The sequence below is a fragment of the Porites lutea genome, chromosome 2, assembly GCF_958299795.1.
Source record: "Porites lutea chromosome 2, jaPorLute2.1, whole genome shotgun sequence".
In the NCBI taxonomy this organism is placed as follows: Eukaryota; Metazoa; Cnidaria; class Anthozoa; order Scleractinia; family Poritidae; genus Porites; species Porites lutea.
Window position 1 is genome coordinate 34101745 of NC_133202.1, and position 27661 is coordinate 34129405.

The 27661-nt window shown below is 39.3% G+C and overlaps 3 protein-coding genes across 3 annotated transcripts in view; all 3 read right to left on the reverse strand.

Moving 5' to 3' along the window:
• Window positions 1-127: 127 nt before the first annotated feature.
• Window positions 128-12765, reverse strand: LOC140926901 (cyclic GMP-AMP synthase-like receptor 2). The gene is made up of 2 exons (XM_073376576.1): window positions 12615-12765; window positions 128-2149 (listed from the first exon to the last, which is right to left on the reverse strand). Exons 1-2 carry the CDS (start codon window positions 12630-12632, stop codon window positions 164-166), a joined length of 2004 nt encoding a protein of 667 aa, XP_073232677.1. The 5' UTR covers window positions 12633-12765; the 3' UTR covers window positions 128-163.
• Window positions 12766-17958: 5193 nt separating this feature from the next.
• LOC140926094 (uncharacterized) lies at window positions 17959-25363 on the reverse strand. Its single transcript, XM_073375891.1, has 2 exons — window positions 25038-25363; window positions 17959-19791 (listed from the first exon to the last, which is right to left on the reverse strand). Exons 1-2 carry the CDS (start codon window positions 25056-25058, stop codon window positions 17959-17961), a joined length of 1854 nt encoding a protein of 617 aa, XP_073231992.1. The 5' UTR covers window positions 25059-25363.
• A 1492-nt stretch (window positions 25364-26855) lies between these two features.
• LOC140926902 (uncharacterized) overlaps window positions 26856-27661 on the reverse strand; it is a 7278-nt gene continuing 6472 nt past the window's right edge. Inside the window, exon 2 of the mRNA XM_073376577.1 lies at window positions 26856-27661. This exon is cut by the window's right edge and continues 1215 nt beyond it. Coding sequence (XP_073232678.1) covers window positions 26915-27661 — 747 coding nt within the window. The 3' untranslated portion in view covers window positions 26856-26914.

Sequence of the window (27661 nt, forward strand, 5' to 3'; positions counted from 1 at the left end):
CGTGGCTTACAGCCATTATTCACTGAAAACTCATTTAAAACTAGGGAAATAGGGCATAGTTAAATGCAGTTTAAGCACTTTCAGTGTGTTACCAAAACGAAATTATAATTGTGATCCTTCGTCGTTCTTCTATGTATCCAATTTTTACTTTAAAAGCAACACTTTAGGAGAGTTTTCCCTTTCCGTCCTGGTTTATTTTTATCCTCTCTTGAAAGAGCGCTTCGAGTTCCTCGTCCATTGCTTTCTTTATTTCCTCTTGTGTAGGAAAGAAACCCATCTCTTTAAACTTCTTGGTAACTTTCTCTTCAATTAACTTCAAATCACTGTTCTTTAGCCAATCCAGCACTTCTTTCAATTCCGCTTTGGCTTCCTCTACGTCTTTTTGTGCTGATTTCATCTGCTCCTCTCTCAGCTTTTCCATCATTCGTGTAGAAGGTATCACTAACGAAAGATCCAATCCTTTACCGGCCCTCTCGAAAAAGACATTCACTACTTCATAGAATGCCCTATCAAGAGAAAGATCTTCAACCTCTTGCTTTACGAATGTATTGAATTCTTCCTCTTCCAGTACTTTGCGATTGTCGCTTTCACTCCTGTGGAGAAACCACAACGCGCAGAGATTTCTTGCAAGAATTGACTGGTAAGCGTACAATGAAGTATTTATTACCCTGAGCATGTCGATGTTATCGCGCTCCATTGAGGAAATCTGTTGTAAACTTGCTACAACATCTTTGCACTTGCCGACAAAGACTGAGCGAATAGCACTTGAAAGCTTAATGCGATCTTCTTTCGAGAGGAACTTGTCGTCCATTTTTGCGAGTTGCTCTTCTAACTGCAGCCCAACATTTTTAAGATACGTTTGGGACTGAAAAGTTAGGGACTGGAGCTTTCTTAACAAGTTGAATGTCTTTGACAAAATATTGCATCTTACTTCACCAACTTGAACAGTAGCTTCTTTCAGTCTAGATGGGTCTTTGTACATCAAGAGATTACTTTGTGGCATGATGTAATGAGGCAAATGACGCGACTCCAAGCACTCTTGAAGGCGATCCAACATGAACAGCAGACAGCTTCCGGAGTTGTCCTCTCGCCAGAATACCTGGCCTTTTTTCTCGCACTCCCAAAATAATAGGTTTTTCAAGTAGTACGTCGAAATAACTTCAGGAAAATAAAATTTCTTGATCATTTTCAGCAAAACAATTACATGACGTTGCACGGGTGATAAACTTTCCCCGAGTTTATTTTCGGCCAAGGAAAATGAGATACGCCATTCGGTTTCATCCATCGCCCACTTCTCGCAGCTGTCTTCCGTCGCACTGGGTAATGAAGAATTGGCCAGTGTGGCCTCCGGGTTTCGACAGTAATTGAATACATCAACGGGCTCTTCAAGCCGTTTTCCCCTACCAACGGGAGCTAAATGGCAACCGGATTCGAATATTTCCTGGACCAGTTCAGGAGAGGGCCATCCACTTGGGCGCGGTCTGCTGAACCACTCCATAGCTGGCTTGGGCCAAGCATCCGGGTACTTGAAAACAGCGGCGTCATCCTCCTCGTAGTTTGTAAACCCACCACCTTGAAGTTTACGTACAGGCCCATGAAGACTGTACGTCCACTCGCGAATTTCTCCGTCAAATGTCTTTGCAGTCTTACCAGCCAAGGCATGATCTGATGAAGGCAACAGAAATGCATGATGAAGGTAAGAAACGTTCTTATAACGAGGGCGATGATCTTTCCATTCACTTGTTAGCCTTAGCTTTGCGTACATCTCATCGTCTTTTGCGTGTTCCGCAGTGAAGATAGGTATCGTCTTGTTACCATCGTTCTCTACAAAGGGCTCATTTTCTGTCATTTTGTCCAAGTCTGGCGTCCAGCGTTCCTGTATAACAAGTGTAGTGGCCGTGGCTTGATCAATATTACTTTTCCTGAGAAGAAGCTGAGGTATGCAAAATCCTTCAACTTGACTTCCAGTATCTTTAACACGTTCACTTGGACTTGCCAGAGATTCTGGATCTGCACGCCTTGCAATACTTCTTGTTTGGCAAAAAATCCAATCTGCATACACGTATTCCACTGGAAACATGCAGTTAACAAGTACTGAAGATGGCTGCAGCCAAATGTTTGATTTTTCATCGAAGGCTAGTGAGAGCACCTATTAGGAAAACGAAAACAATTATCAGGTTATAAAACTGTTCGTGCCACTGTTTTTTACTGTGCTAGAATTTGAGAACACGGAGTTTTTAATGATGATAAATTATTTTTGTTCATTTTTTTCCTTTCCAGAGAAATGAAATTGGGTATATAGTTTGAACTTGATCGCAAAGAGGAGGAAAAATAGGTTACTTTCCGAGATGTAGAGTAAATGCAAAGAGCGAAACTAAATGAAGAAGTGAGAAGGGATATAAGGGTATATTTTCATTCAAATTGATCAACCAAATTGTGATCTCATGTTGGGTGCATCCCTACACAAACGGTATTGGGATCGTGGTTCGAAACAGGCGGTTCAATTACATTTTTCACAAATCAGAAATTGTATCAAATTGTATCAAATCAGATATTCTTGTCCAAAGTTTCAGTGCTTGAGTATTTTCCAGAACCGTTGTCGCGAATGCGAGATTAAATGTCAAGTACACAGGGAGTGGTTACCCAGTCTCCCAAGCCGGAGATTCATGTTAAAACTGATTGACAATTAAAAACTTAAGAAGGCTAAAAACTCTAAAATAGGTTGCTGCACATTGATATATAGATGAAATTGATAAAAAGGGAAAGCTAATTGAAAATACAAATATAAGAATCCCTAGACTATGTTTAAAATACTAAAAAAGAAAAAATGTACACAAATAATTAAGAAGAAGTATCAAATACAGTTAATGCATTGACATCTAGTAAAATTTTGTTTCTTTAAAAGCTTACGAAAGGATGCAACATCTTGTCCATTCTTTACGTATACTGCATGGTAGTCGGTTTCATATACGGGATATAATAAATGAAAACGAACCATGGAGGAACTTGCTATTATAACGGCTTTGTTTCTCGTTTACCCCACTATTTCTGAGATGGGCTGTTGTCCACCTCGTATTGGGCAGTGTCGTCTGCGTGGAGGCGGAGTGACGTGACGGAAACTGTTTCGTTCATATTATTCATAAAGTTGTTAAACAGTAATGGAGTAAGAAGACTACCCTGAGGGACACTTATTTCTTATAAAGTCTATTACGTATGCGGATCTGCTTTTGAATGTCCGGGTTAATCCAAGGCAGTTAGTTCTTACCTAACGGAGCTGTACTCGTTTTACAGGTGCATGCTCGACAAGAATCTGTTTAAAGAGACTAGACCAGTGCGACCAGATATCATCAATGTTGTCATAGACATAAGAGTTGTCCCAAGGAACGTTTTTAAGAGGAAAGCATTCATATCCAAATTTTTCACTAATCTAAACTCTGTTGTTCTTGCTTTCGGTTTGGGTAGCTCACAACAAAGATTTGGTCGTGACCACTGATCCCAACGTACAGAATGCCACTTGCCGATAGTCTATCAGGGTGAGATGTTAAGGACGGTGCCCGCTATTGTTACTGCGCACATTTTCTGCGCATGCCAAGGTAGTCGCGCGCGACGCGAAAGAAATGTGCAACACGCAGGACACGCGGACTGGTTTTGTTTTCTCTAAGTCTGGGAGGTTCTAGTTATTTCTTGTGGAAAAGAGGCGTCGTTTTTCAACAGGTGAAAAATCATTCCTATTTTTTTTTTTTTTTTTTTTTAATTTTCAATTGCAAGGTACTTACTTACAATACTTACTTACAAACAATGTATGATACTTACGCTACTAACAGAACTATACTCTACTTACAAAAAAAAAAAACAAACTTATTTACAATGTGAGATACTTACGCTACTAACAATACTATACTCTACTTACAATACAAAACTTGCAATACTTACTTACAATGAGATGCTTACACTACTAAAAGTGCAATACTCCACGCTTTACATATATAAAACAGCTACTTGCACTACTTACATTACGGATTACATACGCTACAAAAACAGAAAAAAAGAAAAGGGGGGGGGAGGGGAAGTATGGCAAATTTTAGTTAACTGTAGTTCTCACTCAAAGGAGAAAAAAGAGATTAAAGATATTTTCTCTGCTGATTCACGGAAATTAGCTTTATATGCTTTGAAAGTTGAAGCGAGGAAAATAGGAAGGGAATGTCTAGTAGGAAGGAAAGTGTAAAAAGAGCGAGAGACCCCAAACTGGTAAAAAGTTACTCTTGTAAAAAGATAATTGATTGTTGTTTGTTTCTGAGCCAGTTGAAAGTCTCTCTTCTCTTGTTATTGTTTCCTATTCCCCTGACATTCATAGATGCAATTTTTAGTTCAGCCATTACTACAGTTAATTGCAAGGTATTGTTTTAAATAGTAAACCAGCAAAGATAAGGTGTTACCTGTTTGATTTGCATCTTTTGAGCAGAAGCGGTATTTCGAATGCAAAACTGTTCGGGTTGATTTCCATAAAAAAACATTTGTTGGGCGAAGTTTCATAGAATCAAGATTAGAAGATTTTTCAAAGAAATTAATTATAGATCTGTAGGACACTTTTTCCCCGACAAAAAAAAAAGGAAAACATACATGTAAATGTACACACCAAAAGAAATAAAAAAGATCACTGACTGAGCGCGGCATTTGTATGGAAAAACTAGCTTGCTTCGCTTCGAGAGTCGAGAAGGCAAGCAAAGTTTAAGAAAAGAGATGTATTCCGAACAGAAGCGTGTTTTCCGTCCCGTCCACCTATCATAATTTCTAGTAAACACAAAAATCTTCAGGTGAAATAACGGAATTAATTTGTTAAAGAAAAAAAAAAAGTTAAAGTTAAAGCGTTAATGTTTAAGACTTGTGTTATTAAACTCACAGTTCTAATGGCATTCCAAAAGGCCACAATTTCCCTCTTATGAACAGTTTGTCAGGCTGGGCTTTGCTGAAAGCTGCGGGAATGTTGTTGCGTCTTGCCTTTTTGAAGGTTTCCATCTGCGCTCTCCTACGTTCGACGATCTCAAACGGAAGATCTTGGTACATTTTGTAGTTTGTTCCTCGTAGACGATGTCCCAGCGAAAGAAGCTTTTCACAATCCTTATATCGTAGGAATCTAGCAAGTATGGGTCTGGAACTTTCTCCTCTCTTTTTTCCTAGACGATGAACTCGCTGTATTTCAACATTGGCAGCGTCGCCAAAACCCAATTCCGTTTCCAGAAAGGTGCGCAGCGCCATCTCCGTGTCCTCTTTGTTCGTTTCTTGTTCTGGAATGTTTTCAAACTTAATGTTTTCGCGCCTAGAATATGCTTCCAGATATAAGTTCTTATCCTCGATCAGTTTAAAATTGGCACGGAGTTCATCATTCTCTTTCTGTAGGGCCGCTAGGCTCGATTTTGTGCTGTCTTCGAGCTTTTGTATTCTCTCGGATGTCGTCTTTTTATCTGTTTCGTTTGCGTTTAAACTTTCCTTAAGATCTTGAACATCACGCTTGGTGGTAGCGTACGCATCTTCGAGAGTATGTATTCTTCCTTCTAACTTCCCGAAAGACTTCCCGAGGTTATTCACTGCTTCTTCGATGGCATCCAGCTTTTCAAGCTTCTTAAGAATATCTTACAGTGGTTTTTGAAGGCCTTCAGCCATGTTCAGAGCAGATAGAATAATATCGTCACCTTCTTCTTCGCGTTCGCCTTCGGAAGAATTAGAACTATCACACTCTTTAAGTTTCTTTGGTTCTGGCGAGGTATCTAGAGAACTATCGGAGGATAGCTGTCTTGTTCTTCTTTTACTTAGCAATAGCTTAAAAAATTCTTTCATTAAATCATCCACGGCAAAAGAGTAGTGTTATTAGGCGGACGGTCTTTCGGCACGTCTTCACACCGCCATTGCTTCCCAGTCTCCCAAATCATTCCTATTTACCTTGTCAGTTCTTTGAAAACCGAAGAAGTATGCGCATGTTGCTATTTCTGACGTATGGTCGATCTGACCAAACATTTTATAGTCAAAGAAAAGTCAATTCTAAGACATCAAAAAATATTGTTTCGAGATGTTTCACTTGGAGCTTGGGCATTAAACAATCCCTTAATAGGCAAGGATAAGTAAATCAGAGGGAAAATAGCTTTAAGTCCTGCGCTTAATCGAGAAACTGCAAACTTACCTTTCACTCGCGTCCTTCGCGTTTTATCAGCTAATCGGCTATAAACACTTTCCCGAATATTTCTTTAATTTTGTAAGATTTTATGTAATTATTCACCAGAAGATAGACTTAAAGCGTTCGAGTACATACAGATGTCCCTTTTATTGAGAGTCCGAGGCTTTCATTTGTCGAACAAACAAGAAAAAAACTATCACAAGGTTGCTTGGATTGCTGAAATCGCAGCTTCACAAATAGTTGCGGACCGCAAAGGAAACGTTTTCATCGTGGAAAAAATCGTAAAAAAAATTTATGCTATTTACTATTATCATTGTTATTTAAGCATTTTGGCAGTACTAAGCATTAAAATTATTGACTCATTGGGCAGCTTGTCGTGTAGATAGTATTTCTTAAGGTTCAATTTCACGCCACACATGACTTGGGCATTTAGACATAGCTGCCATTTGGCTGCTTACAAACTAAAGATGGAAGGTAAATAAAGTATTTCCATTCTAAAACTTTCTTAGGTTTAACAGTCACTGTTAAGTCTAAAATTAACATTTAGGAACGAAAAATAGTGAATGAACATGACACAGAATTCTACAGTAAAAAAAATCAAAACGAAATATATAAAATGATCATTTTTAATAGCCCAGTTTATATATGAGGGTACATAAACGCATTCGGTACAACTACTTTCGCATTATTCAGCTTTTTTGAAAGAGAGCTCATGATCATGTATGGAACTTGAGTCTATATATGCAAATCATTTATGTCATATGAAACTTGTGGCAAAGCCCGAAAGAAATAGCGCAAAGCACAGATGTAAGCTCATTGAATGCATGCAAGTTTAATAACATATTCGATCGAGGTACCCGGTAAAATGATAAAAAAAGATAGGAGGTTTACAATCCATATTACAACTACAGTTAAAAAACTCTTAAGGAAATGTACAGGTAAGCAAACGATTGAAGGAGTACCTGTCTAAGAGTTCCTGTCGACTATTTTTCACTACAGTACAGTAGTTTGTTTACAGCGCCAGCCTTGGATCTTGAGCTCGCCATACTACTCTATGTTCGCTGGAAGTAATCTTTAATACCTTGGAGATTGCTCTTCTCCAAAAATTTTTGTTAAATTTTTAAGACGGAGAAGCTCCAGTTAAATGAAATGGTATAATTTGTTTTCCTTATAGTCCATGAAATGCCCTGCTTCACTTTCTGTTTTTTGCTCTCTTCCATGGATTGTTGTTCTCTGACTGTCAGCCATTGTGGACATCCCAGAGTACTCCGCGTTGAGTGAAGCAATAATGAAACTGACCAGGGAGGGGATGGGAAAAATTGTAAATAACCCCCAAAGCGATTAAGTTAAGGTCGAAACCAACCAATTTGACTTCTAAAAACGCGTGGTAACCCCCACTTTTTATCTTACCAAATGAAAGTAATAAGCCTACTCAGCAAACGATCAATTGTTTGGTGCGGGGAAAATGTCGTTTTCACTATTTTTAAGGCAAACGCGTGGAGAAGGGTAATTGCTGATAACTTCCCAGTTGTGCTGACATTTCAAAAAAAGAGGTATAAAGAGCAGTTGTTTCGTTATCATTTGCTGCTTATTTTGAAACCTTGTTACAATTACCATTGCATTTGTGCCAGTTTACGTGTACACTCTGAAATTTGGGGAAGAAATAACTTTTTATCATTTTTCTAAAAAATGCCTATTCAGCGTTTTTCTCCATATTGAAGGGCAGTTATCTCTGAAAAATGCGTGGTTACCCCCAGTTTTCTTTTTGGATTTCAATAGCCGCTGATATGATCTACTTGTCTCACATAGTCATTATCTGGGGAAAAAATACTTCCCATTAGTGGGCACCGTCCTTAAGACGATCTCTAGTAATGTACTCGAATAATTAGTCGTTCTCGTAGCCTCCTGAATAACGTTCGTTAGGCAGAATTGATCAGTAAGGTTAGACAGGACTTTACTAGGGACGTTCGGGTTATCGGTGGAACTTCAAGCATGTTCATGTTAAAATCCCCGTCGATAAAAATTATTTCTTTACGTTTAACGTACATTCTCTCTGCTGCTGACGAACAGGCTGGAATGAAATCCATAATTTTGCATTTACTAGGAGAGTGATATCAGAAACCAGTTATTTGCACTTGTTTTTACATCTAAACAAGGATTCAACGTCTATTGTGGCTCCACAGAGATTTGGCCGTCAATAAGCCGTTATATTGGATCTCATGTACCTCCTCCTTTCCTTCTATCTCTTCTAATATTTCGATATTGCGAGTGAGCGAATAAACAAGAAGAGACAGTACCATCAATCTTGCTTTCGCTGATGAAAAGAATGTCAAAAGCACAGTTGTCGAGTATGATTATTAACTTCGTCCGATTTGCCATAAATGCTGTTAACATTTAGATGGGCAATCTTTAAGTTATTATTGTAATAACCGTTTATATTGCAATTGAACCACTCCATAGGAGAAAGTTGATCCCGTTCATGGTCAATATTGACAACAGCATCAACGACATCAAGAGATTTATCAACAAGAATATCGTTAAGAGACGAGGTAGTTTAGCCAAAGAACATCTCTGACATAGCCAGGAGTGAATTTTGCTCACTTTGGGCATAGAGACGAGAAAAGGCTGAAATTTGATGCAATTGGCATCTTTACATGTATTGCATATGTATTGATGTTGGTTGATGGTTTTTTTTCCAATACAAAGTTTCATCAGTTTCGGTCGTACATTTTTCTCACATGATAGCCGAGACAAGAGACCAAAACAAAACAGTAGCATTTGACGTCATAAAACGACATTCACAGCAATAAGAGGCCAAGAGCCACTAAGAGCCGTCAACCAAAGAGACTTTTTAGGTGCGTTGTTGCAGGGATTTTGCGCTTATTGGGTAGATTGTATTGCGTATTGTATTTTCTGGCATTTGATTGGCTCAGATCAGCTGTCCTATTTTTCTTAAATAGGCCGTTTCTCTATTTGTGAAGGAAAGTAGTATTTGAAACTATCCAAATTAATCCTTCACTGAACAGTTTTAAGAACTAAAGGATAATAGCTTTGCTGACAATTTCGTATTAACTACCTTGCAGCTATATAATTAAGAGAGGGGGGAGGTACATATAAGGGAGGAGGTAGAAATGGCCCGAAAAAGTAGGGCGGAGGGAGAAATCGGGGCGAAAATGTAGGGAGGAGGGAGAAAAAGAAATGTTGGGAGTAGGGAGATTACAATGACAAGGTAATTTTATGGCTTTTCTTTAACTTGCGTCATAACAAGACCGGACGGGGGGACAGAGAAAATGGCGTACACTACAATCCCCTTTGGTCTCCTGGGACTCCCTGGGTCGGACTTAACCAAGAAAGCTTGGGATCAAACTTTGACGCATCTCAGGTTACCAGGTTTTTAAAAGTTTCATGACGACAGTCGTAACACACAACTCCTTCACTTAGTTGTAAAGGAAGTTCTCTGTCCTTCAGAGCTTCGCTCTAACTAATAGCTGGTCCTTAAAGGATTTTCCCTTGCGATATGACATTCCTTAAAGATTTCTCTTAGCCGTCGTTGATTTTGTATAAGGTGGATTTTCCCATAGTATTTTCTTCAGTCTAAGTGAAACCGCTATTTTGTAACAAATGGTAGTGGCTTTTTACGTGCAGATTTGTTGCTCTGTTGAAGGGCTGTTTTCCTGTCGGCGAATTTTAACTCAGAGAGGTACTTTCTCGCAATAGGGACCGGGTAGCCTCTTTTTATCTGGCGATTTTCGAAGTCTTTGATAGTTTCCTCAAAAGTGGTTTGAGCACGAGAGGAACAGACCTTAGACCCATGAGCGCTTCTCCGTCAATGAAGCATTTCTTCACGCCTGGTGGTTGCCACAAGTACGTGAAAGGCTTCTGTACGTTGGCTCATGGGCCCCTGGTTGGTTTATGTGTTTGCACGTCTAGGATTGGTTCCTTGTTGAACCTAATCCCTTTGAACACTTTTGTGTCCAAGAAAGTGATCGCTGTTTCTTACATCTTAGCCGTGAATTTGATAGTATTTGTCTTTTCCACAATTTTGGCTCTTAATTTTGTCTAGGTTCCATAGGCAGGTGTCTCAATATATCTTTTCCAAAACAGCGGTTCAATTAGCCTGGTTGCCCAAAGACTTTTTATGTGCGGTTTCCGGTTTGGTAAAGCCGTTTAAGGTGACCCGCGTGGAAAGCTTTTTTACTCGCGGCTTCGCCTCTAGTGACTTCTGCCTTCGGCCAAAGATCTGTTGGCCTGCAACGACACCGAAGCATCCCGCCGCACCCGAGAAAAATCCTCTGGTGACCAGGGTGCGGTTCAATACAACTCTGTCTCAATATCTGGTCTTCTATTCTGGCCATTAAGATGTTAGCAAAAGCAACGGCCATCTTTGTTCCCATGGCTGTTCCATCGGTCTGTAGGTAGTTGCCACCGCAAAATTGGAATGAGTTTTCGTTATATAAGATAAAGTATTTCTCTTAGATACCTGGTAGGTACCCGGGGGTTGTGGAGGGTATTCCCGGGAATTTTTGGTGGGCGTGAGCCGCCCGGTTCTTAAAGTCCTGACCCTATTTCACACTAAAAAAAAATGTTATTTCCCACACCCGTTTCAGACCCGTCCCTTAAATCCACGCCCATTTTCAGACCTGGTATAGGTAGAATTTAGACTAGAGCTCAAACGAGATTTCTTAAAATCCATTTCGAATTCGCTTATTACTCTTTCTTTCTGATTCATTTGGAGTTGAAACGACAAATACATCTACATCTACATTTATTAAGTTGGTAAAATCTGTTACAGACATGGCGCCAACTATTAAAAGAAACGATCACAAAATATATACAATGCTCGGATAAAAATTAACAAATAAAATCTGATAATACATATACAAAAATAAGTGAATCATAATATAGGGCAAAAAGTATGAAAGTAAAAAACGTCTGGTAATTCGTACCTACAGTAGGTAGGTGAGTAATTTTAGTTAAAGACAGCCAAGGAGTATGACTCAACTATCAATCCGCAGGTAGCTTTAGCATAGCCTTATGGTCCATACGTTCATACACTCCCGTAGTTTCCTCGAAAACCATACCCAATCCCCAGTGGAGGATCCAGGGGAGGGGCCCGCCCCCCACCCTGATCCCCCTCCCTTTATCTAAGGGTTTGGATGACCAGGCTCCCCCTTATCTCAAGGACTGGATCTGGCACTGATTCCAGACCAAAATGGGCAAAATCTATACCCGTTTAAGACTGAAACGGCGCAAAAACCCTACCCTTTGAGGAAGCACATACGTATATGGCTTATATAAGGGAGTACTCCCCCAGGGGTGGGTGGATGGGCTTTCCGTCAATAAAATCTTCGTATGCATACATATGGTGGTTAGGCCTTCTTCGTGTGGTACAAGCTCTGAAGGTTATTATACTTCCTCAGGAGTGCCCGCCGTTAATTTTTAAACCAAGTTTAGGGAGGAGGGAGAAATTGCCCCAAAAAGGAGGGAGGAGGGAGAAATTGGCTGAAAAAGTAGGGAGGAGGGAGATTTACCGTCCTGTACCTCCCCCCTCAATTAGGACCACTGACCATGTGAAACGATGAAAAAGATGTGACCAATGATGAAATAATTAAATATTTTACGCAACTTCTAGTATTGGTACTTTGACTAATAAGTCTTCTTTTAATTAGTTTAATATAAAGAATATTACGGCACAATATTGTTACTTGTGAAGGAACGCACTTGTGATTTCAAAATTCCTTAAACCGACGTGCTACATTGCAAGAACTTTAGCGCGAAGTCAGGAACTTTTCTTTTTAAAAGCACCAAAGTTATCAACAACTTAAAATCGCTTCTTCATCTCTTCGCGTTGCAAAACGCAGCTGTTTTTTACTGAAGGTTTTTGGTGCCTGTAGTTAACCAGTTTTAATGTGTTGCCTCTAGCTAGAAACAATTATGAAACAAAAAACACAGGTTTTCCCTCTCGAAAAGGGTATCATTAATTAAAAATGATAAATAAATAAGATGCGTTTTATATCCCGAGTCAGCTAACTTCAACTTATCTGGTCTTTATGACAACGTGTTATTATGGCTTTCACGCACATTCCTTCACTTTAAGTGCAGTTTGACATCCTACGATAGACGTGTTCTCTTAAAGACATCTCCAAGTAAAGATTTTTTTTTCTCTATTTGAGGAAAGTTTTATTTCGTAGGGTTTATTCTCTTTATCAAATTAAGGGGTCAATTTGAAAGAAAGATACAGTAGAATACCTCTAACTCGAACTTCCAAGGGAAACAAAGACCAGTTCGATTAAGTCGGAGGTGATAGTTAGCAGTTTTAAATTAACTGAAAATTGGGTTAAAGAGAAGGTAAAATTAGCTTGAGTTAGCGCGCTGGGAGTTCCAGGTTTTTATAACCAAGTACAAGAAAACATATTCTTCTGTATTTAAAGACGATCATACATACCGTTTCATCTGTGGCCATTTCTTATTAAGCTGTGATTCAAATGGGAACCTCACATCAAGTGCCTGATAACTGACCGGAGCCTACTGATATACATATATTTTGATTCGTTCCAGTCCTACATCAGAAACCGGATGGCCTAGGTCCTGGGGCCCGTTTCTAGAAAGAACCGATATAAAGCTGTTATTGAGTTAATTCACAACGTACTATCGGCCATCCAAAAGAAAAATCGGTTTTGAAAGGTAACCAAGAACGCGGTCTCAGAAACTTACCGTTGACCGATCATGAGAGAAAACATCATGTCGAATGAGGTATTCATCACGGCTCATCTTTCCGTTTTTTCAGTGTATATTGTATCCAATCAGAGGCTTGTTATTCAATAACCGAATAATGGCGGTTTGTGGTCGTCATATTTTAAATAATTTTTGATAAACCAGTCTAGTCTATGAAAAATTCCTTGCCGTGCTTTATGTTTATTGTGACGATCATCCTATGGCCGAAACGTGAGTCAGGAGTAAGATATGAAATTGTGTGGTTTAATTTACTTTGTTCTTTCTCTTTTTGTCGCAGCTTGTGAACGCCTGAGTTCCCACTGTTAGGGCATTTATACATGCTAGTTAATAGAAAATATTACAATCCAGCCTCGTACCCAGGCCAATTCGCGCTATCCGAGTAACAAGAGAAGGCTTGGAACCGAGCGCGAGATCGAATTTTCCCCGACAAGCTTGACAGGTGACGTCACATCCGAAATCGCCGAGGACGACTAAGAACGAGGCTGATTACAATCATAATTATCGGTCATCCTCCAAGAAAAATCAGTTTTAGGTTGCACTTAAAAATGCAGTCTCAGAAATGCTGTTTAAACAAACGAGAAAATCTCTATTCCGAATAGCCGCTAATAATGGTGGATAATAAAATGTCATGCTTGTTTGCGAGACCAACAATAGCCAATTTTTTGTGGTCCATTTGCCAGTTTTCTGTCTTAATGCCTTCATGACGTGCCTCCGAGTAAACGACACGTTAGTCATTTAATGCTGAACAAGACTGCATTATGAGAGAAACATCTTACATTGAAACGAACTATCAACGAAAGGGCGAGACTAACGTACCTTGTCGCAACAATGGTCTCACATGCACAGTTCCTAAAAAAAACATATTTAAAAATTGCGAACGAAACGGCAAAAAAAGCGGCATGACTAACGTACGACAAACAGGCCAGACTACAAAGAGAACGAGACTAACATTGCCTCAACGTGATGGTCTTACATGCACATGTGCCTAAAAAAACATAGTTAGAAAAATGCGAACGAAACGGCAAAAAAAGCGGCATGACTCAGTAACGTACGACAAACGAACCAGACTACAAAGAAACGGAAAGAGAAAGAACACTACATTTAAATTTTGAGAAAAACACATGTTGTAAATCAAGATGAATGAATTGAGAGCAAAGCAAAAGTTGTTCCTTTGAAATGTTAATAGTTCTCGTTTAACAAAGAGACACGTACAGAAGGCGTGTTCTATCAAAATTACATGTCAGGTGCTCCAATATTTGTACACATGTCACTGGCTACTATTTGAAAGACACAAAAAAATTGAAACTAGATTTCTCCTAGGTAGTGCAGATTATAGCTGTGACAAATGTTATAATTTTGTTGTCTCGACATCCTTCGACGACAGCTGAACTCCGGGACTTTATTACAATTTTTATGATTTTTGTGTATAAACGTCCATTGCGTTTTGAATTGAATTGTAAAGATGTATGAAATAATCACTCCATACTACTTTAATAGAATGTACCGCACGTCAACATCGGTCCCACGCTCTGCACGGTCAAGTTTGCGTAACAAGACACTATAAAGCGCGGGCCAAAAAATGATCGACCTCGATTTAATGTGTATTTTTCTGAGAAGAGCCACAACATTGAATGGTTTTGTTGAATTAAACGCGGGACCTTTCAGGTCAAGACAAGGAGTTTTAACATTCTTCGAGGGAATTTCTTGTCTTGAACTCACTGAAAGGCTGAGTAAAATATGACACTGCAAATTGTGACGTCACGAAAGGTTCGTCTCCTCAGCTCAGGTTAAGAGTAGCTTGTTAATACTTTGTACGGTCTTCAGGCGGACTTCCTTCCGACGCTTTCATTATTTCCCTTGGTCTATGACCCTTCTTTTTCAGTAATCCACGAAATAACCTCCATTTTTAGGCTAGTTAAATACAAGTTGCTAATAGGTATACACTGCAGTTGAATCAGTTATATTACACCGGAAAGTGTCGTCTTGTTTAGTCCAGAAGTCAGAAAATTTAATTATAGCCAAAAATCCCTTCCTCTAACATCCGAATAGTATTCTATCTTCGTTGATCTTTGCCCAGCGATTAGGAAACGAGAGTTGCTTCGCACGTGATTTCGTGTTGGTTTCACTTTTGCGACATCGCCACCATCTTAACGTTTCTATGTATATCAGTCCCTACTTAAGACGTTTTTAATAATAATTGTCTCTAAAAGGTTTTATTCATATGCCAGCTCGGTTATACTGACGTTAGTCTAATGTCTTTTTAACGTTCCTTCATCCGCCTTTTTTTCACGTTTTCACGAACTCAGATCATTATTAGAACGTTAGTATCGTTCTCTTTTTGTTTCTTTGTAGTTTGGCTCGTTTGTCGTACGTAAGTCATGCCGCTTTTTTACACAGATATTTTGATTCGTTCCAGTTTGGAATCGGAAACCGGATGGCCTAGAGGTCCTGGTGTAGTATCAGCCCAAACCCAGTTGACGGGGACTAGCTCGGGGCGGCTATATACAACAAGGAACGTTCAGTCTCTTCAGTCCTTCACGCGGCTATTTTAATGCTCTTCGTCTCAGCACAGTCACTTTACAATCAATTTCAGAGTTCTAGCGTTCTGTTTCTATGGAGAAACAACCGAATTCACACTTTAAGGTGCAAACTGTCACTCAGATTCAGTTCATGAATTTCGAGAAGACATCGGAGTTGACGGATTTCATATATTCTCAATACTAGGACTTCTCTAACTCATCAATAATTCATGAAGAGAAAACAAAGGAAATCTCTACCGTGACAGTGGTTAGGATATCGGATCTTAATAGCCATAAAATTTTGCCAACTTTCCCTTTGAATTTCTTCAGGAATTATTGATTATTTCAAACACTCCACTCAGTGTTTCATCTGATATCCAGACACCTCGAAGTTGGGCTTAAAAAACTCGGCTGCGCCTCGTTTATCAACCCACTTCTCGGTGTCTACTGAGATATCGAATGAAGCACTGCGTGTTGTGTTTGATATATGACTTAACTGCTTCTTATAAAGACAACGCCAGTCTAATAGGGAAAATTACAAGCCTTAGGATCAGTTTGGTAAAACATTTCTATTACAAGTTTAGTAGAAATATCTTAAAATAACTGAAATTTTCGGCAGATTACAATATTTCCTTCTAGCAATAAACAAATTAAATGTGGAAAAGGCGGGCTTACCCAAGAGCGAGACAGCTGAACGAACTACAACTTTTATCATACAATTTTAACGAACTATTCACCAGGTAACACGCTTAATCAAACAGTGCAGGATAGCTAATTCCTACGGAAAGAAAGGCGATTACAAGACTTTTTCATTGAAACTCCAGTTTAAGAGGTGTGAGCAGCTTTTTAGGTAAAAGGAAATATTGATTAAAAGATTAATGGGTACAAAAATCAAAAGAATAACAAGAATCAAAAATTACCAAAAATATCCATCAACATGACTTCGGTTCAGAAAATAAAAGTTTTAGACCCGCAACTGTCCGAGCTCGTCCAGTTACGGCAAAATAAGAGTGTCTTGTAATAACTTCCTTCATAAGGATAACCTTAGGAAAAAGGTATAATTTCCAATAACACTAAAATACTACAACTAAACGTATTTGAACAGGACTATTCCTGTTTGAAATGCTGATTGCTGAACCAACACCTTTTTGCAACGATTCCACTTCCAGAAAGGAAAATTCCTTTTTTATCTATACATTTCCAGCTTCGTATTTCACGTACAAAATACTGAGTTTTTGCGTACTTCATCACTGGGGCCCGAATTCTAGAAAGTCCCTATAGAAAGCTGTTGTTGTTTACATTCAATACAGAGTTTTCAATAGCTCTGCAGACTCCATAATAAAACTATCGGTTAACGAAACAATATGGACTGTTTTATTAGCTAGAACCTTCGATTTTTTTAAGATTTTGATTTACCGGGACGGTCGCGTAACTGGTCCCTGGTGTTAAAAATACCGTTACGTTGGACTGAGGGAAGAGGAAGATGGTATACGGTAATTATTTTCATACCCCAGTGAGCCACCTACACGACCCCGCATACTATGTGGGGGTTTTGGGTAACGGACGGAGGGCGACGTTCACCATTTTTCAAGAAACAAAATATTGATTTACTGGCCCTTTTTCGCAGGTAAGCCATATATATATTTTTTACTTTTGGTACAATTTTATAAAATCTGTCTAGGAGAATGGTTTTATAATCGAATGCTCTTGAAGAACTAAGGATCCCTTTACAAGACTACTTTTAATTAACTTCAAGTCCTTAAGTAGCGTGGGAGAAAAATCTACGATACTTCTACAGCAGTCTGCATTCATTTAAAATCGTTTTGACCAGCCCCAGGTTTTCCAAAGCAGTCTCTATTAAAACGGTCCTCAAGCTGTCTGCAGTCGGTGTTTCTTTTTACTCCTAAGTTCTCTTAGTCTGATGGGACAGTTTTAGTGTCACTGTTAATCGACCCACGCTTTTCGCGAATGTTGAATTTTTCCACGAATTATTTGTCTCACATCTGTTTTTTGCTTGCATTTTATTTTTCAAGATTATCGTACTACGAATGTAAGAGTCAGTTGCATAAAACGTTATTACCGACGCATCTGCTGCCCTCTAATGTTTAAGTAAAGCTGTCACTATCTGCTGATAAAGTTTTAAATACTTTTTCAGTGAACGGTACCCTGCGATTGAAGACTTGGATATATCGTACTTCAGCCGAGCATGTCGTCTGCCTGACCTCCAAGTGTCGTAGTATTTTTTTCTTGCTGATATATATATATTTTTTTCTCTTCAACTCCAACTGCGTTTGTGTTTTGTTAGTTTCGTTTATGCTCCCAACACTGCTCTCTGCATTATTTTTTAATTATGAAAGGCGCGCTTTAATTGCTCCTGGATCTCGCCCCATCATCGTAATGTCTTAATTTGTTAGCGTTTTTTTGGTCTCCCAAAATTCTTCATGGCTCCTTGCATTTGTAATTCTTGAATTGACGCTCTATGTTCTTCTGGATCTAGCCCTAACATTCTAATGTCATCTCCTGTCACATAATCACTCATGTTTTTACCTGTTTGTTTCCAATACTACAAAATAAATCCAGCGCTGCTTTCAATTCTACCTTGTTTTCTTCAGTGTTTTCTTGAGCTATTTTCATCTGTTCGTCTCTCAACTGCGACATGGCACTTGTCATAGGAATTGCGATAGAAGATTCTATCCCTTTTCTGGTACTGTGGAAGAAGACATGTGCAATAGAGAGAATGTCTTCATACAGGAAAAGAGCTCCAATCTCTTCCTTGACAAAGGAATTAAAATTCTTCTCAATCAATGCGTTTTTATTGGTGCCGTCATCATTAATGATAAACCACAATTTGCACAGCGTTCTTGCGAGTAGTGACTGGTAAACACACAAAGCCACATTTATTAGCGCTTCCATGCCCTGGCGATCCATCATTTGCAGAAAATCTATCACTTCCTTGCACTTGCCCACAAAAACCGAGTGTATATCTAGTAGAAGCTTTCGGTGATCTTCAACTGCAAGGTTTCTCTCTTGCATTGTTGTCATCTGGTCTTCTAACTGCAAACCAAGGTTTATAAGATACGTTTGTGACTGATAGGTCATTGACTGCAGTCTTCTCAGCATGTTGTATGTTTTTGAAAAAATATTGTGTCTCACGTCAGCGACCACAGCAGCAGCTTCTTTCAGACTGGATGGGTCTTCATGCAACAGGAGGTTGCTTTGCGGCATGATGTAGTGTGGCAAACAGCGAGACTCTAAGCACTCTTGGAGACGATCCAGCATGAATAAAAGACAGTTCCCGGACTTGTCCTCTCTCCAGAAGACCTCACCTTTCTTCTCGCACTCCCAAAACAATAGATTCTTCAAGAAGTACGTCGAAATCACTACAGGAAAATACCATTTCTTGATCATCTTTAGTAGTACCATAACATGCCGTTGCACGGGTAAAACACTCTCTCCGAGTTTGTTTTCAGCCAAAGAAAAGGAGTTGCGCCATTCGGTTTGATCCATGAACCTCTCTTCTTCGTTGCCTTCTGTCGGAACTACTAAAGAACAAACCACTGCCTCTTCTGGTTTATTACAATAACTGTAAAAATCAACGGGATCCTCAAGCCGTTTTCCTCTGCCAACGGGAGCTAAATGGCAACCGGATTCGAATATGTCCTGGACCAGTTCAGATGAAGGCCAGCCACTTGGGCGCGGTCGGACCAACCATTCCATCGCTGCCTCAGGCCACGTATCTGGGTATGTCAAAACTGTCGTTTCATCCGCTTCGTAAATAAGAAAATCGCCACCCTTTAATTTACGAACAGGACCATGGAGAGTGTACGAAAAATCGGCGTTTCCTCCAATGTATGATTCTTGCTTCCAACCATCCATGGGATGATATGCATCGGGAAGAAGAAACGCATGATGAAGAAAGTTAACATTCCTGAAAAGAGGATGACAATCTTTCCACTCCTTTGTTAGCCTTAACTTTGCGTATCTTGGATCTTCTTCCACATGTTCGGCAGTGAATATTTGAATCTGTTTCTTTCCATCGCATTCAAAGAACGAGTCAGCGACCTCCATCTGATCAAAGTCAGGCTTCCAATGATCTGTTACATCCACCAAGCTTCCATAAACTCGGTCAACATCATTTTTTCTTACTGCAAAGTCAGGTATGCAGAATCCTTCAACCTGGCTTCCGGTGTCTTTGATTCGTTCATTTGGACATGTTGGACACTCTGGGTCAGCACGCCTAGCTCTGCTGTGTGCTTGCCAGCCAATCCAATCCGCATACACGTATTCCACGGGGAACATGCAGTTGATCAGCGCTGAAAATGGCTGAAGCCATATGTGTGACTTTTCATCAAAGGCAAACAATTCTCTCTATGAAAAGAAAGGCAATGCAAGTTACATACTTTGGCAAAACTAGTAGTTTACTTACTTCACCACATAAGGAGTATAAAAATAAGTAGTAGAGTTGTTTGGTTGGGCACTTTTTTCTCCTTTGTCTTGTTAAGAACGATAGCTTCAAATATAAAATATAACTAATAAAAAGCTTCTTTTAAAAGATAGGTTGTATTTTTTTTAACACATTTAGGGATTGGATTGATCTTTTGCTATTAGGTAATGTATTCCAAAGATCTGTGTCCATAAGACTTGAGATTAGACTTTAGTATCGCAGGAAGATCAGGGAAGATTTTTTGAAGATCTTAGATACTTGGTCGGAGTACACGGCTGATGGAGATCAACAGTTAATTTTGGAGCCATGCCATTATTTGCCTTTTACGGAAGAAGTAGTAATTTTAGGTGATTTTAAGTACCGGTTTTGTATGTTACAAGATTCGAGTTCTGAACACCAGGTGAGCAGCACAGTTTTCTACATAATAATGCAGCCCACTAGAACCGATTGTCTTAACCCTGCTTGCAGTTTACGAGTAATATATAGTTGACACTACAGCTGTCCTTTGCTCTGTATGTTGTCGGTAGCTCGCTGAAATATCTATACCGATCAATAATAAAGATTTCCACACTATTCCAAACAATAGGTGAGATAAAAGCAGGAAACACAAAAGTTCCATGCACTTATTCAGTTCGATTTGCACAGCTTTAATCAAATCATTCTCATTTTCGAGAATATTTTATTCTAAACCTTAAGAAAAGATTTGATTAGGAGTTGGAATTTTTCGCTATTTCTCTTTCATAGCCGGAAAATAAGCCTTCGATTTACGCTTGCTCATTCTATTTTTTTTTTTGACTATGAAGACAATACTTTAAGAAAATCTTTATACACTGTAGAAGGACATATGTGAGCAGGAAATACGTCTGCACAGAATTAAATGGTCTATCGTTCTGCTAGTGGTAAACTAGCCGTTGATACACTCGTCTTGCTTGTTTGTGGACAGAGTCTTAGGGAAGGTACGTTTTTTATTGAAGGGGGGGAGGGAGCTGGGGTATTTTAGAATTTTTTGCGAAAAACGTCGTGGCCCTCCCACTTCCTGGAATCACTCGGGATTAATGCATGACCCTACAGAAATACCCAAACAAAAACATCTGACCCTCCCCCCTACCTATCCGAGACAAAAATAACCACAAGTGAAAATAACAAACTGGAAGTGTTACTCATATAACAGCGTTCATCTGCGCACAAAGTAGTTCATTGCTTGGCATGTGATTGTACGGTGAAAACTTGAAAGTGCGCAAGGATGTACGAGGAGTAGAAAGAGAGAAATGTGTTTGTGGTGAATGCGAGGATTTCATGAGGTCAGATGGAGCAACTTGTGGCTATTGTGGCTGTTTGCCGACTCGCCATTCTAAAAAGGATGCCCGCTACTCCTCTGACTCTGTTGGTGGCACATCGGCTGCGGGAACAAGTGAAAGCGCAAGTCCAGAGAAACGGAAAGATGAAGACCTAGGGTGGTTCCCGAACCCAAAGGGCGAATACTTACTGAATTCTCAAATAGTATTCTGCCAAAATTCTACCCGTCCTTTTGGACCTCTTGTCCCTATAAGGAACGCTTTCGCCACTGTTTCGTGACTGAAAGAAAGCGCCAGTGGGACGTTCGCGAGGCTTTGAAAGCAATCAATCACAGAACCCCGCGCGGAAACATCAAAATATGGGCGAAAGAGGACACGGGTCGAGAGAGACAATTATCTTAGTTGGGAGAAGATAGTTTTTTGATATATAAATTTTTCGACACTTGTGAATAATTTAGATTTATCTTGACTGGTAGCTTTGCTTGTATATACAAAATAGAAGCGACATGAAGTAATTTTTTCCTTGCCAAAAAACCTGTGACCCTCCCCCAGTTGAGAATAAAACAGGTTTGACCCTCCCCAATCTGTAAAAAATTTACTAAGGACCCTCTCCTCAGAAGCCCTGGCCTACACTCCCCACCTCCCCCCCCCAAAAAAAAAAAATAAAAAAAAAATAAAAAACGTACCTTCCCTTATTCCCCAAAAGGGACAGAGAAAGAGTGTCTGGCAAATTGTTTCCAATCAAAGATTTGTTAATGATAAACTCGTGTCTGGCAAACTCTCCAAGTGTTTATGTATACACAGTAATACGCACCTTAACGAGTGTCATTTGGCAGCTGCTCCAGAGAATGTCACTGATGACATGTAACGCAAAAGAGTATCGAAGTATAACCGCACAATATTATTGTTATTATTATTGTCACAAAATCAGTCTAAGCGATCACTTCGGGAATTTTCTGTTTTACGTCATCCTAAACCGGCATCTCTTACTTGCGGGCGTGAACAATAGAAACGTCGTCATTACCCAAATATTCTATGAGGCCCTTGATCAAGCAAATCGAGATTTTTTTCTGCTACGCTGACTGGATATTTCAACTGTTAGTACTTTTCTATATAAACGGGCGAGCTGCTAGGATGCCTCCTCGGGATTTCGCCTCCCCTACGGAGGCGGCAATATAAGGCTGAAGTGCATTGCAAACTGATCCAACTTGGGCGAAATAAATGCATGAAAAAGTATTTCAGATTCATCTTGATAGAAACTGTTCAGTGTATTTTTTTTGTTATATTCCGTAAGTGAAAGAAGGCTATTTTGCAGAACATACCTCTCGAAGTTGATATTATTAAAAAATTACACCTATATTTTTGGGGTTATAAACTGAGACTTTGATGTACTCTCTAGCCACGAGAACACCCTCAATGGCTTGGAGGGCTTAAGCTTTTCGCTTTGGTTCAATCCCCAGTAGTCTACTTATTTTTTCCCTATTCAGCTTGAACACATGTGATTGCAAGCATCCATGCATCTACATTTCTTTTATATAAGACTCAATTGCTCGCACTTAGGCTGCCTGATCCTAAAGCTGGAAAGAGCAATGTAGTTGCCCATTGTATCAGAATGAAAATGACATAGCAAATGATAACTTATGTTTAAAAACTTGCTATTTATCGTCAGAGTGAACGTAGTCCTGAATAGGACTGTCGAAATTTGCCTAACAATACACGACTGTGACTTTTTGATGCAATCAGTTTTTGAAAGCTTTTGACCTAGAATTTTAAGGGATTTGTCGGGGAATTTTCTGCTTACTTTTTTTTTCACACACCAATCAAGTAAACATAAGTCTCTTATCTTATTTCAGTGAATATATTAGAACTGTTGAAATAAATTACATACTTCTCTTCTCATTCTCCCTCAAGAAGACCCACGAAGGCTAGGCAATTTTGACTTAGGTCTTGTTTACATGGAGGGTAGCTTTTGGAGGGTAACCCTCGCGTTACCCTCCTTGCGTAAACTGAGGGTTGAGTGTGGGGGTAGTAATCCTTTGATCCGCTTACTTCCTGCTGATAATAGGACCTCGAAGAAGTTAAGTCTATTAAACAACCCGACGGGCAAAAAGGTCAAACAACCTCATATTAGTGTACCAGAGCAAGTTGGAGATATTTATGTCCTTAAATCTTTAATAATATCAAAAAATTGCCTGACAGAGTTAATTAAACAGAACTTATATCTCCAAGGGATCTTGCAGCAACTGGAAGGACATTTTCGTAGAATCTAGAAATCGTTTAGGTTTTGTAACGAAAGGAGAATGACTTGAGTCACGTTTACCTGCTCATCAGGGCAGAGAGCCTAAACCAAAACAGGGGGTTTAAAAAGTCTTGAACTCAACCAGCCCCCTAGCCTCCCACGCAGACGTTCTTAGGGGTTTGTCACGCGTTCGAACGCGTGACGAACCCCCAAGAACGTCTGCGTGAGAGGCTACCAGCAACCATGTTGAGAACTTTTTTAAGAAGAAAGCTCAAGAACCAGGTGAATCTATCTCTTCGGCTTTACAGATATCTTATGTCCTCAAACATCAAGAGATTTTATATCAAAAGGAAAAACATGCGTGCAAAATCCAAAGTAAAATATAACCCAGCTGGTAATAGATGCCTTTGCCGCTTTCCTTTTTCCAAAACCATACAAGCCAAGCCATACAAGCTCGGGTCCCACCATAATGAATAAAGGTTATTACAGTTGTAAAACAGGGAGCTCGTTTAAATATGAATCGGGTTTCGACAGTTATGGGTAAGTAATGCGTAACAAATCAGATAATATTGATTCACTAACAAGTTGTACACGCGCCGGGATATAGAGTGGGTCACGTGTTAGACAGTAAACAAATTATGGGAAACAATACTTTTATTTCAAACAACATAAAAAAAAAATTACCAAGAATCATTTCATAATATTACGACTTCCTCGAGAGTCAGAAACGCGCTAATACGGCCTCGACATTAGTGATATCAGTCCGGTTACCAACGTGAACCATTGTCCCATTACATGACTTTTACCACGAACACGCTTCAAATCACTAAACTTAAACTTTTCGCCTTTCAAAACACAGCTTTTCGGGGATTCTATAAAAAATGACTTTAGAGAATTTATTCAAAGCTTATTTACTTCCTTATTTACGACAATAATAGAGCTTTTGGTACGAATGAATGTGCAACCTATGACGTCAGATGCTGGGCCGTGTTATTATAGTCCCTAGCATGGCACGTTATTTCGCGACGTCTAAATTTGGTGACTATGACGCATTTTGATTCAGCGATTTCTGGGAAAATCACAAATTTACTTACAAAGTGTCGGCAAATTTCATTTCTTAAAGTACATTTCGACATTTTTTTTTTTCCAACAAACGACATTGTATTTATGTGCAAAAGATAAGGTTTCACACTATACTGTATTTTCCCCGCAAATAGCTATATAAGCTATAAATCTAGGCGGGACAAAACATTACAAAAAGGCTATATTACGTGCAACTCGTCATCCTTTGGCAGACGTTTTTCTCTGATCTCGAAGCCTCTTCTCAGGCTTTTAAAGATTTGAAGTTTTATTCCAACTATTTTTGTGTGCGTGTTTGTTTGGTTGTTTTTTTGGCAGGAAGCACAGTAACTAATTATAAACGTTTGTTTTCTCCATCGAATCAAGGGATAACGTGTTCAGGAAGAAACCCTCTTTCTCTTGAACTTCCAAGGGAAGAAAAAGCAGTCAATTCAACGGAGGCCAAAATATATGCGAGTTAAAATTAATTGAAAATTGACTCAAGGGAAAGTGAATTAAGTTCGAGTTATCCGGGAGTTCTGAACAAGTTTTACTGTACTTAAGCTCATATACATACCTTTATATCATCTGTGGCCATTTCTTATTAGGATAAGTGTTGAATGCATATATACTTCTCAGCGAGTATCCGATAACTGACTGGACCCATCTGATACGGAGACTATAAGTTTTGAAAGTCGCTTCCAGTCCAGTCTTCGGAAGCCGGATGAGCGGTTCAATTCCACGTAAAAAAGGAATGCTCGTGCTTTAAATCATGAAGTGGAGAGCATTTTCAGTTGTTCCCACATTCTTCTTACAATTTTGTACACTAAACTAGTGAGCAGCACTCTCCTACGCGACTCGTCTAACTAACGTAGACTTCTTCTTCTTACATTCAATCACTAAACTCCTGTATTCGAGCCATAATATGACTAAAAATAATGATGGTCTCAAGCATTGAAGGTTTGGCCGGATTTACGAAAGGGAACAGGCGCAGCTGTTAATTTTTTTTGCAAGGCGTGATAACATTTTGGGGCCACGGTTTCAGCTAAAACGCGAAGGAGAATAAACAAGTTTTACATCGACTGTTCGCAGAGTGTAGACTGCTTGCAGTCCGCCTTTTCTCTTAAAATCCGTCTAGTTCTTGATCTCATCCAGAGCGATTGCAAACCACGATGTTGTTATATAGACGAGACGAGAAAAGACGGTCTCTTATTTTTTCTTCTCGGGCTTACGCCCTCGTTTCTCGCAGCAAGCGGCTTCGCCGCTCGCGTGCTTAGGTTTTGCATGCAGTAACTCTGCAAAGAAAAATAAGATACTGCTCGCAGTCTACGCAGAGTGCTGCTCACTAGACTAGTTTAGTATAAAAAATTGTACTTCGACAAAAAGTGACCTCTACTTATTTGACACTGTTTTTTCTAGCTAAGAGCCTGCTAACATAATATTGGTTTCAGCAATAAATACCTAAACTGCTATCCAACATATTTTTAATTTATCCATCCGGTGAAAAAAGTAAATTAATGAAGTTTTGAAAAAAAAAAAGGAAATATAGAACTTTGTAGTAAAATTCAAAAAAAGGATTTCTGGCAAAATAAATAAAAAATAGAAAGTCAATATAGTCCGGCGGATAAGTGCCATTTGACACGTCAATTGTGCACTTAATGATAAAAGCATGAAACTTGGCACACTAATACTATATTTTGGGGAACATTTTAAAGATTATAGGCAATGGATATGACCTTCCGGGGCGGGGGGGGGGGGCTAAGGGCATTTTAAAAATGGCCGCCAGCGGAAATCTTTAGTATGACAGAATGATGCAAAATTACTTACAAGTAAGATGAATAAATATTTTTAATGCTGTACGTTTATTAAAAAGACCAAAGCCTTTCAAATTTTATCGGAATTGAAATATTTAATTGTTAAACATCCCTGGGACAAGTTGAGCTGATCTAGTTTTTCTTTTCTCTAAAGCGATTTATTATTTTTGAAGCTAATAAAAAACCAGTAAAATTTCCAAAACGAATTTTGATCACCTTATTGCTATAGATTGTTTTGAAGCCCTTTTTCTATTCCGGTGATAACCCCCCTCGGATATAAACCCCTCCGTTTATAAGCCTTCCAAAAACCCCTTACGAAGATGTATAAGCCTAGGGTTTACAAGCTTAAGCGGCAGTTGACGGTTATCATTTAAAATTTAAAACTAGGGAAATAGGGCATGGTAAAGAGTAGTTTAAACACCTATTACACCCTATTAGCTTATATTCGTCGTTTGTCGTTTATCTCATTTTTCTATTCTCATTTCTATATTTTAACATCACTGTTAGCCTGCGAACGCAGCCTAGTATATTTCCGGTCGTCGGTTCGTCTCCACCCGAAAAAGTGATGAGGCTTCTCATCTGCGCATGCAGGCTACCGCAAAGTTAGCTCTGTCCAAGAGAGTTAATTTGCCAGAAACCGTCAGTTTCCTTTCATTTTCTCTTGAAAGAGCGCTGCCAGTTTCTCGTCCATTGCATTCTTTATGTCCTCTTGTGTAGGAAAGAAACGCGAACCCCATTCTTTTAGCTTCTTGGTAGCTTTCTCTCCTATTAACTTCAAATCATTGGCCTTAACCTTTAGCAATTGCGGTAATCCTTTTAATAATACCGCTTTGGCATCCTCTACGTCTTTTTGTGCTGATTTCAACTGCTCCTCTCTCAGCTTTTCCATCAGTCGTGTGGTAGGTATCGCTAACGAAGGCTCCAATCCTTTCTTGGCACTCTCGAAGAAGACATTCACCACTTCATAAAATGCCTCATCGAGACAAAGATCTTGAACCTCTTGCCTTACAAATGTGTTGAATTCTTTGTCTTCCAGTGCTTTGTGACCTTTGCTTTCACTACTGTCGAGAAACCACAACGCACAGAGATTTCGTGCAAGAATTGACTGGTAGGCATATAATGCCACATTTATCAGCGTTTCAATGTCATCCCGCTCCGTGGAGGAAATTTGTTGTAAACTTGCTACAACATTTTTGCACCTGCCGACAAAGATTGAGCCTATAGCACTTGAAAGCTGCTTGCGATCTTCTTCCGCGAGGTTTTTGTCTTCCATTTTAGCGAAATGCTCTTCTAACTGCAAACCAACATTTTTAAGATAGGTTTGGGAATGAAAAGGTGGGATCTGGAGCTTTCGTAACATGTTGAATGTCTTTGACACTATATTACA